This window comes from Berghia stephanieae, chromosome 2 (genome assembly GCF_034508935.2).
Source record: "Berghia stephanieae isolate SIO BIC M18660-M18661 chromosome 2, UCSD_Bste_1.3, whole genome shotgun sequence".
NCBI lineage: Eukaryota > Metazoa > Mollusca > Gastropoda > Nudibranchia > Aeolidiidae > Berghia > Berghia stephanieae.
The window spans coordinates 65829134-65849711 of record NC_088361.1 but is presented as its reverse complement, the minus strand read 5'-3'; the positions used below and the strand labels follow the sequence as shown (position 1 = coordinate 65849711).

The 20578-nt window shown below is 33.8% G+C and overlaps 1 protein-coding gene across 2 annotated transcripts in view; it reads right to left on the bottom strand.

Annotated features, from left to right (window-relative positions):
• The window catches only part of LOC144965360 (zwei Ig domain protein zig-8-like), a 135263-nt gene that overhangs the window by 100480 nt on the left and 14205 nt on the right, over positions 1-20578 (bottom strand). For both annotated transcript variants that reach the window (XM_078900613.1, XM_078900614.1), the window contains exon 2: positions 16716-17047. In XM_078900613.1, the coding sequence (XP_078756739.1) occupies positions 16716-16797 (82 nt within the window). In that variant the 5' untranslated portion in view covers positions 16798-17047. The remainder of the gene's footprint in view (positions 1-16715; positions 17048-20578) is intronic.

The window sequence follows — 20578 nt, the reverse complement described above, 5'->3', positions numbered from 1 at the left end:
CTGTATTCTATTTTACAATAAATTCATTTTTTGGCAACAAAATTGATCCGACATAAAACCGCGATAGAACACAAAGTGAAGCAATATTTTTTGGGTCAAAACTGGGAAAGGTGTTTTGGTCATGAAAAGCAATATTGATTTTTTTTTTTTTTTTTTTTGGAGCCAAATCAAAGCAGACGTCGTTCATTCAAGAGGTGTCGAGTTTTTATTTGAGAACATGACGACTCTGTCAATGTCCTGCATCGAGACGGGCTGTTTGGACATTCCTACTTCAGACGGTGGTCATCAAATAGGATACATTCCCCCGTCTCTGGTAGAAAACTGTCTCAAAACTTGTTTTTCTCCGACGGTAACAGATTCATCGTATCTCGAGTAGTTTGAAATGTGTCAATTGAAATCCAATGAACATATCCTATCTAATATTATTGATGTTGGTATACACGTTGTCTTGTTTACAAATAGAGATGAATCATTGATACTATTGATATCGGAAAATGCTTTAAGGGGCTTTACGAGTGGTTTTTGAGTTACTTCAACGATTACCAAGGACAATGGTTGACTGTAAAGAAGAAAAATGACAAAAACTGTATATAGAAAAAATAATAAACGTTAACAATAGGCTCGCATTTACCACATGAAACACTACAGACGAATGAGATAATGTGGTAGTGGCGTTGTTAAGATGAATCTTTTTTAAAATCTGTTCTCGTATATTAAATTGAAGCTTACATTCAATTCCACATTGTTATTTATTATGCTCAATAAAAATGAATAATATCCTATATGGACGCTATGATGTGTTTCAAAGGTTTCTTTCAACGATTATTTATTCCAAAAACAAGACGCAAAATTTTATTGAAGAGCTACTAAATTCATATTATTCCACCCCCTCTCATTGGAAAATCCTATCATTTCTTAGTAAATACGTAATAGTTGAATAATGCCTCGAACGCGTTGAATAAAAATTTTATTCAACGATTGCAGAATATTTTCTGTTTTATTGGTGTAAAATTAGGTGTAAAAAACAGCTGATTGATAATTATAAATAATTTTTTGTTGTGCATGAATACAAATCCACTGTTTTTTAATTTTGGGTCAAATTGTCAATCAAGTAGAAGGAGAACGATACAAATTATGGGGAATAGAAGTACTAATACCATACATGACAAAATATCTAATAATCTTACTTGGGGAGGGTAGAATAAATGTATTCTTTCATTTCTTCGTTTTTCTTAAACTCGTTATATTTTTACCGTGCAATAACACATACTCGCACGCTCGTTTTGTTATTGGGCACGATAAAAATATCTCTTTTAATAAATACAAAAGATAAAAGGACAGTATTATAGTTCATGTATACCGCACTCATATAATTGCATTTCTTCATTTTCTCCTTCTTCTTCTCCTAGTGTATTGTGCCCTCATTTAAATTCTTCCTTTGTTTATTTTTAATTGTTTTGTTACCTTGTTGATTATTTATTTTAACCATCAAAAACGTACTTAATACATGGATTCTATGCGATAAAAAATATATATACAACGTGCATTTCTTTATCTATTGCCAAGCGGGCGTAATTTTGCATATAAACTTACTCAGCCGTACTCTGGAAAAACCCATATTTTAAAATTTGGCCAGAAAACTCATCCTTCAAATATCGATCAATTTAAATGACCCTAATCTTGGCAAAAAACTCTTAAACCTGGGACTTCGCGAATTCCCAGGTTTGACAGTTTTTTTTTGCCAAGACTAGGGTCATTTAAACCGATCGATATTTGAAGGACGATTTTTCTGGCCAAATTTTGAAATATGGGTGTTTCTAGATTACGGCAGTACTGATTATACAGACATGATTTCCAAATATATTTTTTTCCGCGGAACGAAAATACTTGTAATACAGGTGAAAAGTACATTAAAGCAAAAAGAATTATTGTAATGGCTATAGCCCTCCTCCAATTGTCAGGCGAACAAGGTAATTTGTTACCAGAACTGTCTATTTTCGGCATTCTCTACACCAATTAATTCCTCCAATGATAGAAATATCAGGATTCTATATACCCATATGTTTACATTGGCAACGTTTTGCCTCTTACCTGCCTCATCATAAAATGTCTTTATTTACTAACAGGAAGTAATAGTCCCATATCGCCCTGTGTCAAATGTCAAAGGTTACCAATTTATTGTACAGGAGAAATCATTCTTTGGGTTAAGGATCCTTTATTAACGGGATAAGGAATATGAGGACGTTTATTGAGATAAGGTTTGGTATATATTACAGAGAGATGGCGACATTTACAATAAACGTCAAAAGCACAAAGATTTTTACCAAGAAAAAATGTGAATACTAAGCTCCTATAACACGTGAAATGTTAACTAAATAAATATTATAACGCCCTTTTAAAAAGAACTGAATATCTATCACGGAATGTTGAATGCTTGGAACCCTTCTTCAACCAACAAAGAAAAATTAAAAAGATGATGGTCGAGTATAATCCAAATATAATTTCGATTACGATGCAAATTTATGTCATTTGATTTATAGTATCTGTTTATCCCATTTTATCTCTCCATGTAAAATTAAACTATTAAAAATTAAACTGTCTATCCATCTATACTTTTTTCTAATGAGAAATCAATTAATTTATCTATATATATATATATATATCTAGCAGTTTTTCTTTTATCTTGCCATCTATCTATACCACTGTCAATTAATCAATCAATTTATATACACCTTATGTACTTAATCTGTAATCAAAAAGTCCTTATATCAATGTCTACCTACCTATAAATTTATATACATATTCTATTCCACCCGTCGTTTACCTATTTATTTATCTAGCATCTGCCAATCATTTATTTATCTATTGATAAATCTGTATATATCCATCTCTTTATCTATGTTACTACCGATTTATCCTCTTTACAATATACCGTAACAGCTAAACATCATTTTGTATATATCTTTCAGACTTGTATAGCATATGATTCTTACAATAATAATAATAATAATAATAATAATAATAATAATAATAATAATAATAATAATAATAATAATAATAATAATAATAATAATAATAATAATAATAATAATAATAATAATAATAATAGATCTTTATTGTCCATAAATATGGCAATTTGTCATTTAGTTACACTTGTTATAACGTTAAACGATAACTGTAACATTGAACAGATATTTCACTCCTACTTATTTTCTCTCTCTCTCTATCATTCTCTCTCTCCCTCTCTCTCTCTCTCTCTCTCTCTCTCTCTCTCTCTCTCTCTCTCTCTCTTCCTCTCTTTCTTTCACACGTGCGATATACACAACATAAACATATTCATTTCTTTTTCAATTTGTTACGATTGTGGCAATTCGACACCAAAAATTATCATAGTTATCAATTGGTCAGTTAATCTTACATTAAATAAATTAATCAGTTAATCAGTCAACGAATCAATCCTTGGTTTTTCTGTACCATATGAAATATTCAAAATTTTTATTGCTGATGGAACGAATGTTGATTTATACTTGTTAGTTCTACATTTAATCTGACAAAACCTTCTCCCAGGTGGTAAAAGACTAAATTCATGGTATAAAATATGTTTTTTATTGTTGGTAATTGAGAATGCTTTCCTTTCTATTGCTTTTCCATGAATTCTTTCTACTCCATCAAGAGGATGGTTTATTATTTTTGATGCCTCTTTGATAGATTTTGAATTTTTTGATTTATCTTTAAGTCGGCATCCTCCAAACCATATGGTGCAGCCAAACGCAATTACACTTTTAATCAATGAGTCATAAACTCTCAATTTCCTTAGGATGTATAATCTTTGGGCAACTTTCTTAGATATTATATTAATATGTTGAGAGAAATTGAGGGAACTATCAATGGTTATTCCTAAATATTTAAAATAGTCAACTATCTCAACATCATCTTTACCGATCGCCACACACTTTAAGTCGTTTTTATTTTTTACACCAAATACCTGTTCTTTCGTTTTTTTCAACGTTTAATTCAAGCTGATTTTGTTTACACCAATCGGTGAATATATTTATTTGTTTGAAATAATTCGAAATATCTTCACGAGATTATAGATTGATTACACAGCTGGTAGAATTCCCTTACTTCTTTTTTGAACTCCGGACTTGTTACCAACCGAGACACGAGCTTGTGAGTGCGCGTTGGGAGCGAAATTCGAATTCAACAACACCAAAAATGGAAGAAATTTTTTATTATACCCCTCAATCGATTCTGAGTTCGTTATCTATGAATAAAAGACATTTACAAAATGACTTAAATGATGTCATAAATTATTATTATAAAACTTGATATCATTACGCGTTACTATTTATGGGAAGGAGTAGAATAATATATGATATGTATGTTATAAAATAGCTTGATACTTTAATGAAAATTTAACAAATAGTGCTGATAATTAACAGACTCAAATGCTATTGATAATAAACTATATTTACAGAATAAGAAATAGTATTTCCCCCTTTCAAAAAGTGACGAATTAGTGACGTTTCCCACCCTTTCATATCATTTGGGTATTAATGACTAAGCCTTGAATAATATGAGATAATATAATATAGTTGCTCACTTCCAATAAAGATAATTGTATGATAGATACAGAGTTATAAAACCTTTCGAAATATCTTCACGAGAGTAGAGATTGATTACACAGCTGGTAGAATTCCCTTACTTTAGGAATTATAACCTCTTATATAAAAGGTCACCTTTTAAATCAGACACGCAGCTGTTTATTACGTCAGGGAGAGAGTAATACAATATAATAGTAGAAAATGTTAAGAAAACATTACAAGGCTATCGTAGAGTTACACAACTCATCACAACCAATGCTCTCCTGCGGGTGAATAACTTTCCGGTTATTGAAACATTGTCACCACCTGTTCTGTAAGTGTACAATGCTCATGATATTAAGTAGGAAACAAAAATCATTATCATCATCATCATCATCACCATCATCATCACCATCAACAACATCATCGTCATGATTGTCGTTATCCCGATCATTTTAAGATAATCATAATAAATTATATATTATCAATACAATATCACTCCAAGCTATTTAATTTTACTCTACTGCACTGCTTTATTATAGAACAGTCGATGGAAAATACACAATTATAGCTGTATTTCGATATTCTCAGATTGTTTGTTTTGTTTTGCTATGGTTTGTTTCAATTATATTTTGAATGCTTTCTGGCTATTGTTTTCGTGAAGCGGAAATGTCTCTTCGCTGTATAGGAAATTTTAAAGCGGAGGAAAAGATCGTTAAATCTTTTGCTTGCTCGCTGAAAACCCTTTGATAACCGAGATTGATATCGGGTTGTATAATCATAGGCCAAAGTAATTTGTCATGTTGGTTATATTTCTCATGCTGTGCATATCAATATAATACAGGGCCAAGTATTAAACTTTATAACAACAAATGTTTAAGCTTAACAAGTTGAACGAGTTTTCCGTGAAAAAAATGCTCAGGTGCAACCACGTAACATGCGAGTTCAAGTTGTAATATCTTGCTGTGATTTATTTTGTTGTACAGACGCTGCGTGGGAGATAACTCTTGGTCATCCCTTGAGCCGGAGAAAAATTAAATTAAAAAGAAGCCTAATATTTACATCAATTTGTATTAGCTGCTTAAAAAAGAATAGTCGATGACAGTCAATTCCGTGAGGTGATTTGGACAGCTATTTTTAGTAATTTTGTATTTTCCCAATTGTAGATAAATTGCAGTTGACGTCATATAGTTTTCTTTGGGCGATCTTTCCAGTCGGAAGGATGTCCGGTCCCCCAAACCCTTTAATCTCACACATTATAATCGAGGACGTCACACGTATGATTGGGAAAATAATTTGCATATATGTCCAAAGGCTACGCGTTCTGGCTGATAAAAACAAATATTTGTTATCACCATGCAAAATGAGGTGAACCGCTAATGGTTCAAACTCTGAATTTATCACCCCTCTGGCTGGCAGAAAACATGGAAAACAATTCTCTGACGTCAAATAGCAATCCATCTATACAGAAAAGACGAAATCATAACATTGGCCCAGGTATTGGCTTGATTAATCATCCCTCAGCTTATAAAATAAGGGGCAGAGAATAATAGAAAAACACGGAGGAACATTTTTGCTCATGGCAATTTACGGATGATTTAGGAAGATTAGATAAACAAGATAGATACGCGATTTTGCACAGCCGAAAATATAGAATACAACATAGCTTACCAATATCAAAATAGACTGATGGTTATCTATTTTGAACGATAAAGAAACGGTCCGGGTTTGAAAACTGGATGTGGGTGGGAAAAGTAAACAATCAAACGTCCCTCCATTTTCTTAAAAGAAAAATCCACTGACTACTTCTATCATATTTGGGTAGAATTATTATTATTATTATCTGTGTTGCCCGAAAAGCACATGACGTCAGGTTCACTTGTGGTTTTTAAGAACGAACATCTGGAATCTTTAAAGGCTTGGCGAAGGGGTGTCATGCAATACAGAGAAGTAGTTTAAGATATTTTTAACACATTATTTTTTCAGTACGTAATTTTTTAAGAAATGAGATACAAAGAGGTAGAAATCTGTATTACAGAAAATGTTTTATTGGGGAGTAGATGAAGGCTGGGGTTAGCCTATGACGTCATAATAAGTAGAGTACTTGATTTGAGATTGGAAGAGCGCTGATCAAATCCCAAATGGATGAGCTTATTTTTTTCTTTTTAAAAAAATGTTGATAATGGATAATAATTAGTTAAAATATCATTGTCGTATTGAAACATATTTAAATGAAATATTGAGCTTTAAAATGGTGATTACCCTCGATAGCAAAGTCCTGTGTCGATAGTCGTTACGTCTGAGTGGCATAATATTATAAGATTGGTCATTAAATATAACATTACACTAATGCCATAAAGTTGCTTGTCTGGTCTAGCATATCAAATATATTACTTTTTATTCGTATGACAAAATAGCATGTCATTTACTTTTCATATATCAGGAGAATTTATTATTCATCTCCCAGGAACATACTTGAAAACTGGAATACATTACAATCCATCTTGCCTCCTCTGTTTTATATCCTCTTTATAATAATTGCTAAAACAAGGAACCCCAACAAAAACTTTATTGTTATTGGCAATTTCCAGGGAACACAACTCTTGATGGTTTTTGTTAAACATAATCAATTACCATTTGTTTAGTTTTCTAATTATAATGCCTCTTGGTTTTACAGCCACCCACTTTTATGTCCCTGAGTCAGTTTTGTCTAGAGAGTAATAAAACATCCCCTTTCAAGTTGCGTTAAATTTGTGCAAGATACAGTCAGATGATATTTCCGTGAGGTCGTTTCTTTTTACTTCTATCTGTTTGAAAGCAATGTGGCATATTCTTGTCAAAAACAAGTACTGTCGAGGTTTTTAACATATCGCATTCAGTTCAGTTTTATTATTTTAATTGTCCTCTATCCAGTAAAAACACACTATAATAATTAGAAATTATGAGCCGGGATGTTGGAATGGCTGAATAGAATCTAAAATATACATAAAATTGTGTTAACGTCCTAAGACGGTTTTGATTATTAACTGAAAATAACAAGGTAGCAATGTTTATACAGAGAAGGAAATATAGAACAGAAATTTGGATTCTTACGGTTAACCAGTTAACTACCGTGCTCTGGAAGGACACGTCATTTTAAAATTTGACCAGAAAACTCGTCCTTCAAGTATCGATGATTCAGATGACCCTCATCTTGGCAAAAACTTTCAAACCTGGGACCTCGTTACATGGAATTTTGATTTATCCGTTTTACGATTCAGAAACCGTGAAACTCTGCGCCGTATTTGAGGGCGGATAAATGAGATTGTTGTATGAAGATAATTGATAAGTGATGAATTATCATAATGTCAAATAATAAACACTCGTTAAAAACAGATTCGCCAGCGAGAGTCACCAGGACAAATGTGCCGCATGCTAGCTGGCGAATCTGTTTTTTAAAGAGTGTTTATTATTTGACATTTTGTTGATAATTAATCACTTATCAATTATCTTCATACAACAATCTCATCTCTCCGCCCTCAAATACGATTTCATTTTTCGCTGTACTTCCCTTTCTAATCTCATTTTATGAGCAAATTCTATAATAAATTCATTCACGATTACATTAAAGATTTTATCAATGCATATCAAACCAAAACCGATAACCACACTGTCGATAAGAAAATATATATTTTTTAAAATCATAATGATAGGAGAAGATTGAAATAAAAATGGTAGTCAACATAATTAATAACAAAAATACAACAACAAAAAAATAAATAAAAGAAGCAGAATTAAATGAGCTGATAAATAAGGCCAAGAATGAAGGAGAAAGGAAATGATGGTTTAGAGGGGGGATGCGTGGTGTAACAAACAATAGAAGCATTTGCAGAGAGATTTCCATGGAAGAGAAAACGGAGGAAATGCCAGACAACCATAAATATGATTGTCCAAGACTCCCACTCATTTATGAGATATTCTGTAATACTTTGAAAAAGCACATTGGTTAAATTTTGGCCAGAAAACTCGCCCTTCATTTATCAATCGTTTGAAAGACCCTCATCTTGTCAAAAAAAATCCCAACAAACTCTCAAGCCTGGGACTTCAACTTACTTGGCTGAAGTCCTAGGTTTGAGAGTTTTTGACACTGTAATCGATCAAAATTTGAAGAACGAGTTTTTTCGCCAACCTTTTATAAACGTATTTGTTCAGAGTACCCCTAATTCTGGCCTCCATTATAATGTTTTTGAAGATAACGGCAATCAAATTGCTGGGATTTTTAAAATTGAAAACAATAAGGTTACTGAAATGGATATAGCAATGAATTGCTTTCTATTTAAAGGATAACATGCAAATTGTTCAATGTACAAAAACAAAACAAAGCAAAACAAAAAAAAAAAAAAAAACAAACAAAAAAACAAACAAACAAGCAAATAATTTCTCGGAACGTTTCTCTTTCAGACTCTTAGTCTCTTAGTCGGCAAAAACAAAAACAAAAGACCAAAGAAAAAACCCTCAGCAAATCAAAACAAACTCATATATATATATATATATATATATATATATATATATATATATATATATATATATATATATATATATATATATATATAAATGGAACGAAAGCATATCTAGAATAGTTTGTCATGAACTCATTTTGAAAAATAACTTTTTCCATTACACGGAAAAGCATTTGCTTATATATATATATATATATATATATATATATATATATATATATATATATATATATATATATATATATATATATATATATATATATATAAATATTTTTGTTTGTTTGCTTTTTTGGGGGTTTTGTTTTGTTTTTATGTTAGTTTTGCTGACGGGGTGTCTGAACCATGAAACGTCCATGGTTTATATTGAAGTTTATTTGCACCTTCTCATGTTACCCTTTCATTACTATTTTTATCATCACGGACTTCGTGGAGAAGTCTAACGCTGTTGTACAAAACCGTAACGCATCGTATAAATCAGCGTCGCTTTCTTTTTTTATTATTATTATTATTATTATTATTATTATATTATTATTATTATTATTATTATTATTATTATTATTATTATTATTATTATTATTATTATTATTATTATTATCATCATCATCATCATCATCATTATTATTATTATTATTATTATTATTATTATTATTATTATTATTATATTATTATTATTATTATTATTATTATTATTATTATTATTATTATTATAGCAAGCATTTTCTCTTGTCAGATTGCAAAATATGCTGGCCTTCAAATTTATCGATAATGTATAGATAATATTATGTAAAACCAACGTTCTATGACATTATAAATCTGCCTTGATATCCAGGCGAGGTAATTGTGAGTTATAAATCTTAATAAACAAAACAAACAAAAAAAGACTTGATGATTTCTTAGTGCAATATACACTAAACGTGCTAAAAGTGCTTAACAAGTGGTCTCAAGCTAAAAGCAACATTTAACATCTCGGACGAGGCATTACGCCTGTTCTGACAGACACAACTCTATTAAAAACAGGTTCTTATTTTACACCTCAGTGCGGTGAGATAATGAGCGTCAAGAGCTTTTTCCACTGGCTAAACGAAACGCCGCTCAGAGCGAGACTCGAACCCCCGACCTTCTGGTCCAAAGGCCAGTATCATACCACTAGTCCATATATCCACGCACGTCAAAAAGAACTGAAACCTAAGTCATCCAGTTTAAAGTGAAATTCTTTAAAAACTGGACACTCTCCCTCCCCCTCTGCTCCCATTTTGAGTTGTATATATAAGTTGAAAACTAAAAAAAATGAATAATTGATTAGACGAATAAATGAATATGAAAATAGATGGATAAACAAATAGACAGCATTCCCTTCGTCCCTTTGGAATATGTATCTCCAGGGTATAGTCAAGGAAAGAATAAGCTACACGTCAATCATAGCGTATAATATCTAGCTGCAAAATGATCAATGTAATGATCATTGTTTTAAAAGGAGAAGAGGTGACGTGCACATAATATATACAAATAAGTACGCATCGAGAAAATAAAACCCCAAGAAACCGAAACCGGGTACTGGAACTTGGTTCTTCTGTTTGTGAGTGCATTGTCTTATCATCGTGGCTGGCGTCTTGCACGCATTGACAAAATAGTAATAGTAAAAAAAAAACGATAACATACCAAAATTTTTAAACGGCGGTATAAAAAGTACAAAATCAACCATCGCATACCGTGAGAAATGACAACATCAAAGATCAAAAGAAAGCTGGTTCTATGTGTTATTTGTTGTGACAGACAAACCTCATTAGAAACCATTCACCACCAAAGAATGATAATTCAACTGACAGATTCTACATTATAATGTACTTCACGGTCCGCGGTGCCAGACACGCCTCAAACATAAATGACTGTGAATGATTACTCTTATTCTTCGTTTCGAAATTTTCATGTTACCCAGAATATAAAGCTGCAAATTTGATCGGTGCCAAAAATGTGTCTAAACGGCAATCATAAACCACCGCGTAAAACAAGCTCGTGTGTGTAGGTAGGTATAACCAATATATAAAATCAACGACAAACATAACTGCTCTCCCCTGTGATATAATCGGGTTTGGGCGATAAATGTTTCTTTCATTATGTTATCATTATATCTAATATAAATTGCATTCTTTATAACTCCCTGTGTCTCTCTTAAATATTATAATGGAGGTGATGAAGGTAAGAATTAATGTGTGTGTGTGTGTGGGGGGGGGGGGGGGGGCGTGTTGTTTTGTTATGGAGGGGGGGTGGTGGGAAGGATAGATATATTTTTGATAAGCCTGTTGATTTGTAGTGACTTCATAAGAAATGATAAATTCGTTTGCTGTTTTATAATGCTTGTTTTAGAAGGAAAGCTATACACTGTATATATAAGAACTTTGTATTTCCACAGGCCCTAACTTCTCACAAATTAGCAAGAGTTAATAGGTTATATTACACTACGCATGACGTTCTCTCTCTAATAACTTTTCCGCCGGTGACGTCACAGACTATGGGTGACGTCCAATCAAGGGACGCTACTCTTCCGCTAATCTCATTCCCTATATGTACGAACAAATAAGCTCGAAGTGAAAAGACTCTATCACGCGTTTGACACAAAGAATTGAGATAAAATAAAGAATGGATATCAACTAATTATAACAAGTTGGAGAAATGTGAAAGCAAATTGAGATTGAGATTCTTTAAAATCATTTCAATGTCTTCTGATTTCTTTCACGCTAAGACATCAAAAAGTAAAACTGCGCACGGGTGGTAATTTTAAACAATTGGTCTAAGAACAAAGTAAAAAATAAACCTCCCGTCCAGATCATAATATTACATTATCTTCTATTATTATTTCCTGTACTCAGAAATATAAAAGCATTAAAAGATTTTAGCCAGAAAACTCGTTCTGTAAATATCGATCTTGTCAAAAACTCTCAAAACCGGGACTTTAATAGTCCTTTAAATATCGATCCATTAAAATGACACTCGTCTATTTAAAAATTCATTACAAGTTGGGACTGAGGACAAACGCGGAAGTGAGGACTGCAGTCCCCGGTTTGACAACATGAGGGTCATTTTAATCAGTTGATATTTGAAGGACGAGTTGTCTTGCCGACATAATTTAAACGTGTTTGGCAGACTTTTTTAAAAGTCATATAGTGTCTAGAACTGCCTGAAAAACATATAGGCATTATGATGAGATAAAATAATTTTCAATGTGGGGAAGTATTTGCTCCCTATTGCATTCCTTTGATCTCTATAAGTATTCTTCAGACCCATAAGGGCCTATGAAATCGGAGTAGGATCAATTGTTGTACCTTAAAGTGAACAGTAGCATTTGCTTACTGCCCTTTAGATAGGACGCTGGTCTATGATAACGTGTTTTCCACCAGATCTACCAGTCCGAGCTGCAAAATTATAACCGGATTACTCTGATAATTCCGAGAAAAAAAATAACTTGACTGCATCCAGACCGAACATGTACCTTGGGATCTATCGAGATTTTAATGTTTGCATGTGTACATTGTCATGATTATGTGTATAGTTTTGAACATAGCTTTGGGACGTCATTAATGATTAACACATTCAAATGGATCTGGAATGAACTCTTAAATCTACCTATCTATCTATCTATCTATCTATCTATCTATCTATCTATCTATCTATCTATCTATCTACCTACCTACCTACCTACCTACCTATCTATCTATATATCTATCTACCCACCGACCTACCTACCTACCGAGCTATTTACCTACCTATTCATCCATATACCTTCACTAACCTCTCTCCATCCCAACTTGTCTGGGGTAATATAGGCCCCGGAAGGATCGTTGTGAGGGAAGGGATAATTGTGTAATTGGAGGACGATTGCGAGAAGCCAATTTTAAGTATTAATATAGCAGATTAGCTTAGCAAATTAACTCGATGTTTTCTTTAATGCCAATCTTCCGAACGCCTTCGATGAGCGATGCTATTTAAGATATGATATTTCCCTTAACAGTAATTGCTTTTTTACTAAAATTACACTCCGCGAGTTTGAATATCATCATTTTTTTATACGTGGGAGTCACAAGAAAATTACATCTATTTGTAATTCACAGCAATTTTAAAGAATTTATATGAAATATTTTAAAAACAACAGTAGAAGGGCATTGAGTAGTTTACTGCTGCTGCTATTCTACGACTACTACTACTACTACTACTACTACTACTACTACCACTACTACTACTACTACTACTACTACTACTACTACTACTACTACTACTACTACTACTACTACTACGACGACGACGATTACAACTACTACTACTACTACTACTACTACTACTACTACTACTACTACTACTACTACTACTACTACTACTACTACTACTGCTACTACTACTACTACTACTACTACTACTACTACTACTACTACTACTATTACTACTACTACTACTACTACTACTACTACTACTACTACTACTACTACTACTAATAATAATAATAATAATAATAATAATAATAATAATAATACGATCAAGATATTCTCAATACGCATTTCTCGGTACCTTCCTCTAAAAAATAATTGGCTGTAGTTTTAGTAAAGTTAGTATACGTTTCGTGAGCCTACGCAGACACATTATGCCTTTGTAACGTACAATAAAGGCAGGGTTAGTCTTAAGAGATGACGACTATACATGTAACGGCAAGTGACACATTATAGGAATCCCACTGCCCTTCCCTGCCACCCGTAGATTAGTGTGGGTGGTTATACGTATCAAATTATCATCTTAGATTTATCTGGAGATAAGTAGAAGTAGAATTGAGGATTTGTGTCATTTTGAACAATCGGCAGGAAGGAAATTCGTCGTGAAAGGAAGGGAGGTGTGTGTGTATGTGTGTGTGTTGGGGGGGGGGGGGGGGGGGGAGGTTGACTGTTTTCATGACTTTGCTCGCTCAGGGCTTGGCATGGATAAAGTGCCATGTCATATATTTAACATCATTATATCTTATTAGGGGTTCCGATAGTTCAGTTGGTAGAGCACTCGCTTTACAAGCAAGGGGACCGAGATCGATCCCGGTTGCAGTCGAGGATTTGATGATGATAATAACGATAAAGATCACCACTAACATTATTTTGATGAGGATAGTTCAATCAACTTCTTGTATTGGAGAAATAATGAAGCAATCCTTACGGTTTAAAGCACATCATACATGGTTCAGTGGCTGTTATAAGAAATCGGATTTCTTTGCAAGGTAAAAAAAAATCAATGGATGGAGATCTCCGTGCAAAGCCTGAGTCGACTAAAAAACCATAAATGCTTTCCTATCCAGAAAAGTTCAAGAATCAAAATTGGACACAATGATTAGGTCACGTTAATTTAATAATATTTGGAGATTATCTCAGTAAAAAGGACGATCTCCTATCAAATTGGTCACTAGGAAAGGGACTGAAATCGATCCCAGGTGGAGTCGAGATGTTTTTCTGACCTCCCAGTCCGCTAAGCGGTTATTGTTTCTGTTTGATCTGGCGGAAAGTACTTGCAATAGACTAGCGTCCTATCCAAACGATAGCAGGCAATAGAAACCGGAATAAATTCCGGCTTCATGGGACCAATGGCTCTAAAAGACTACTATCAAATGGGTACAAAGCAACTGCCAGTCAAGTGTCTGTTTCACACTGAAATTAAGGAGCAGGCACCTGTGTAAGATAAAGATCTGAACAAGTGTGTATGAAAGGTGCCAGACAAAGCTAGAAAGAAAAATACAAGATATAAAAAAGTATCCCAAAAATTCAGTCGATCTCGTGCCATTAATCAGAAGGTCTGAGGTTCGATCCCCAGTCACGATTGACTGATTTTTCGGGATGTTTTTTTTTTCTTGTTTTTTTTTTTTCTCTTTCTTTCTTGCTTTGTCTGGCACCTTTCATACACACTTGTTCAGATTTTTGTTTCACAGTTTAGTAACTCAGGTTAAATCCGGTCTTGAGCCCTACTGCTAGAAAGGACTACTAGTTTGCCGATCTCTAATAAAACACTTTTTTAACCTGTTGGACAGAAAATTTGGCCTTTGCATCGCGATCGATAAAAGAAAAAATATCCACACAAAAAAAAACCAGTCTCGTCCTGCATGTTAAGTGTTGCTGTTGGCTAGGGGCCCCTTGAATAGGGCGCTGAGCACGTTTAGTGGATATTGCACTATATAAATGCCATGGCGAAATGTCCACTAAACGTGCTCAAAGCGCTTTACAAGGGGGTTCCCAGCCAACACTTAATACGTAGGACGAGACGACAAGACGGCGATATTACTATTCTTTTCGACAGAGACAACGCTGTTTACCACTAGGTACTCATTTTACACCCGATTACGATGAGAGTATGAATGTGAATAAAGAGCCTTTTCCAATGATTCAACTATAGCCGCTCAGAACGGGATTCAAACCCAGGACCTACAAATCCGAAAGCGAGAGTTTCACCGCCCCCCCCCCCCCCAAAAAAAAAAAATATCCGTATACTGATTTTAATCGATATCTGACAAACAAACGTTTTGGCCAAAATTTAAAATTGTGTTTTATCAGAGCACGGCAGTATAGATAGCTAGAGGTGAAGAAACGTCTCATAGTAATATCGTGTGTGGATGAATCCGGTGCTTAATCCTCTCCTTGCCGGCCATTTTCAAGATTTACCCCAAAACTTCACACACAACTAACACCAATTAGATTTTGTATCACTCTGGCACTATAGCAGTAAGTTTCTTGCGATACATAATTTCTTTAGCATAACCTGCTCTACAACACACGGTTCATTTTCTTTAAATTTTATGATGTAGAAAAGAAAATTGAATAAGAAAAATGTTGGCTGTATCGTAACGAATGTGACGATTTTCCTTTAGTTGGTAAGGAGAGGGCTAAGACCTGAATTTTAAACTTAAATTATACAGGGTGTTCATCAAGTTTTCATGGGTGTACATGGTAATAGTACAAATTCCTCCTTCAGACTCGAATCTTATTCAATTTGGGATGCAAATGAATTGTATTTTAACTACACGTGACCTCTTCTTCGGTGAAGAAAAGTATCTTTCAGCCAAATCTCTACAATCTATAGTATAAATGAATAAATAAAAACAGATAGTACCCAGACTTCGTGGATACCCTGTATAATGTCAGTTGAATAGATGGTTATATTGAGGGGAGTTATAGTAGTGAAGCGGTATATTAGTTTTAAGCACCAGGTTTACTCCCGACATAATACCGTTTTGAGAGTATTGCCCATATAATATTATGTATACACAAGTCATTCTAATAAAGCGATCATAAAGTTTTTTTATTGGCTTAACTTGTGCGGATATGTGTAGAATAATCTTCTTCGGATGGGAATGTCCTGGGTTCGAGTCCCGCTCATTGCGGCGCATAGTCAAGTCCTTGGTCAAGGCCCTTCACTGTTTTGAGTTGTAAAATTATTACCTGACCTTTGTTTCTGTTGGAAAAAAACAGGGTCAAGGTTTGTCCTGAATTTTAAGTGTTTCTGTAGGCTAGAGACCCCTTGTAAAGTGCTTTGAGCACGTTTAGCGGATATTGCACTATATACATGCTCAATTATTTTTATAGTGTTTAAACCTTTAGAAAAGGAATAGATAAAAACTTACCATCAAACGGCACATGACTGCTGACCAAAGCAGGAAGAATGGCCGTCATCACCATGGATACGATTAAAGCTGTGACATCCATTGTCTTGTTACCGTTTAAATGTCCTCAACACATATTGACGGTTAATCCACGAACATAGAAACTGTCAAGTAATCCTTGATATCAAAACAAAACATAAATCCAGTAAGGTCATTGATTAGTATGTAATATTAAACGATGTCCTCCGCTTGAAAAGGATTTGATCCACTTCCGGTTGTCGCTAATATTATCCCACGGGTCAGGGTTTGTCACAACATTGTAATTACATTTAAATTATTCTCACGTGAATATTCTGTGGAAGAGAAATAAAAGAAGAAGAAAGAAAACGTTATGTTTATTGAAATATGATTTAAAGTATTCATTATTTTTCATAGTATTTAGTTTAAAATTAAACACCCAGGTCGAAATAGGAAACATGCGATGAGATTAATTTCAGTATTGTATATATTGTATATCAAATTCTAATAAGTGTCAACACTTCATAATATATTCCATATTATCGATTCAATACGCATGAAACCATTAAGTAAATATTCACGGAGGTGCATTATTCATATTATCTTTAGACTTTGATGCAATGCTATCTATGTAATAGTAAGTCAAAAATAATTTTGAAAGAAATTTGAACGAAAATTTTCTGATCATCATTAGTCTTTCAGCCAATTACAGGGATCATATCTATTCTGAAATAAACTGTCTTTCCCATAAAATTGCTTAAGCCATTTTGGCGAAAACAATGTCTTACTTGGCAATATGCCCGTTTGGCCATTTAATGGACACTTTCGGGAGTAGCATTCTATTTTGTGCCGCAAACCCATTAAAATAATTGAATATCAATCATAATGTTATTTTGTCAATTTGGCATCAGGAAAACGTCAGCAAACTATCGCCTCTTATCTATTTCATTTTCTATTACTTAAATCAGGCAATAATGTTAAATGCCTATAAAAGTCTTTGTTTTCGCTCTTTGTATTGTTCAATATTACAATTAATTGGACATGAAGTTATAAATTTTCCATTTCTCTATTTAGTGGCAATTGTTAAAAAATAAAAGAGCAAACATACTCGTTCAGTATCATTTCAGTATCATTTCAAAATTCTAACTACATTAAATTATTATGTTATTAAAACATTACAATGTATAGTAAGGTACGTTTCAAATAAGATAAAATAAAAGATCAAATTGAATTGATTAATTGAAGTCTGTAACAATAAAGATGGAAAATTGTTTGATTCTTGATAAATTCCGAATTATTTCATTTTTATTATTTATGAGTAAAGTTACAAATACAGCAGATACATCAATTAGAGAACTAAAAGGATGAACTACCCATCAATGTTGGTAATAGAATTATGACTGCTCATAGCAAATCAACCTCTTTTGCATCTAGAGATATGAAACCTCACAGTCAGATGGTATATTTAGTACTGCTATCACTACTACTAATACTACTACTACTACTACTACTACTACTACTACTACTACTACTACTACTACTACTACTACTACTACTACTACTCCTATTACTATTACTACTACTAATACTACTACTACTACTACTACTACTACTACTACTCCTATTACTACTACTACTACTACTACTACTACTACTACTACTACTACTACTACTACTACTACTACTACTACTACCACTACCACCACTGCCACTACCACTACTACAACTACAGGTACAAACTACAACTACAACAACAACAACTACTACTACTATTACTACTACTACTACTACTACTACTACTACTACTACTACTACTACTACTACTACTACTACTACCACTACCACCACCAATTCTGCAATGACAACAACAACAACAACAACAACTACTACTACTACTACTACTACTACTACTACTACTACTACTACCACTACCACCACCAATTCTGCAATGACAACAACAACCACACCAACTACTACTACTACTACTACTACTACTACTACTACTACTACTACTACTACTACTACTACTACTACTACTACTGCTGCTGCTACTACTACTACTACTACTACTACTACTGCTGCTGCTACTACTACTACTACTACTACTACTACTACTGCTGCTGCTACTACTACTACTACTACTACTACTACTACTACTACTACTACTACTACTACTACTACTATTACTACTACTATTATTATTATTATTACTACTACTACTACTACTACTACTACTACTACTACTACTATTACTAATTAATATTACTACTACTACAATAACGCTATTTCTATGGCTACCCAAACTACCGTCAATGACGACAACCACAACCACCACCTTCATAACCATTATCAATAAATTTAATGAAATAAACTAACCGGTCTCATATCAATTCCATAATTTGTTTACGCTACGTACAAAATCACAATAATGTCTGTTAACATACAGGAAATTATGTTTATCATGACTGACTGACAAGTAAAAAATCGCTCAAGGCAATTTGCTAGCACAACGCTGCATAATGATATGTCGATTCACACGACTTCATCAGGATTCTGCAATTATTATCATTTACCCTGTAATAAGGGGTCCCGATAGCTCAGTTGGTAGAGCACCCGCTTTCACACGCATAGGAACCGAGATCGATCCCGGGTGCAGTCGAGATTTTTTTCTGAAACCAATCCACCCAACAATGAATGGGTAGCTGAGTCTGTTAGAATTGGCGGAACGTACTTTGCGATAGACTAGCGTCCTATCCAAAGGATAACAAGCAATTGTTATTGCCCGTTTCACGCTATAGAAACCGGGATAAACTCCGGCTCCATGGGCCGAATGGCTCTGAAGGACTCCTTTATTTTACCTTGTAATAAACACGTAGATTGCAAATCATAACAATAATGTATACACATTATCCACAAAACCCGTCATTTCTAAACTGGAAAACGTGTTTGCATGTTTGTGTGGATATATTATCATATGCGGATATGTGGTCTGGTATGACTCTCGGAGAGCCCGGGGTTTGAGTCCCGCTCTGAGCGGCACATCGTTGTCCTTGAAAAAAGGCTCTTAACTCACTTTCTCTCGCCGTACTCATGTTCAAAATTAGAACCTGGCGTCGTCTCTGTCGAAAATAGTATACTAACGCCTAACAGGCATCATGTCTTGTCCTACATGTTTAAGTATTACTGTTTGCCAGGGCCCCTTGTAAAGCGCTTTGAGCACGTTTAGTTGATATTGCTCTATTTCGATTCTCTAGATTTTAAATATATGTAAGTTTACCGACGTTTTTGTGTGTATGTATCTTGGCATGTAAACTGAAGGATCACCATGTGTTACTCATTCCCTCGTTGATTGATTTGGTATATGGTACGGCAACCCGGCTTACAGCATATCAAGTGATAAGTGTATGTGATCGCTGCTTGACAACCCACAAGAAATAAGGTCAACAAAAGCAAAAATAAAAACCAAAAAAAAAAAAGGAAAGAAGGTATAATCGTGAACATTTCATTTTGTATGAAATATCACCATCGTTAATGAATAATAGATAAATTGAGCTTTTATATAGCGCAATATTGACTAAACGGGCTCAACGCGCTTTACAAAGAGTCCCTAACCAACAGCAACATGTAACACAAAGAACGAGTCATGACACCTGCTAGGCAGCAATACCATTTTATTTTCCGACAGAGACAACGCTGTTAACGACCAGGTACTCATTTTACACTTGAGAACGGTGAGAGAAAACGAGTAAAGAGTATTTTCCAAGGACTCAACTATGCGGTGAGGATATTTAGATCCGAAAGCTAGTCATAATCCACCAAATGTCTGGTATCAACACAAATCATCCACGTTGTCCAAAGCGAACGAA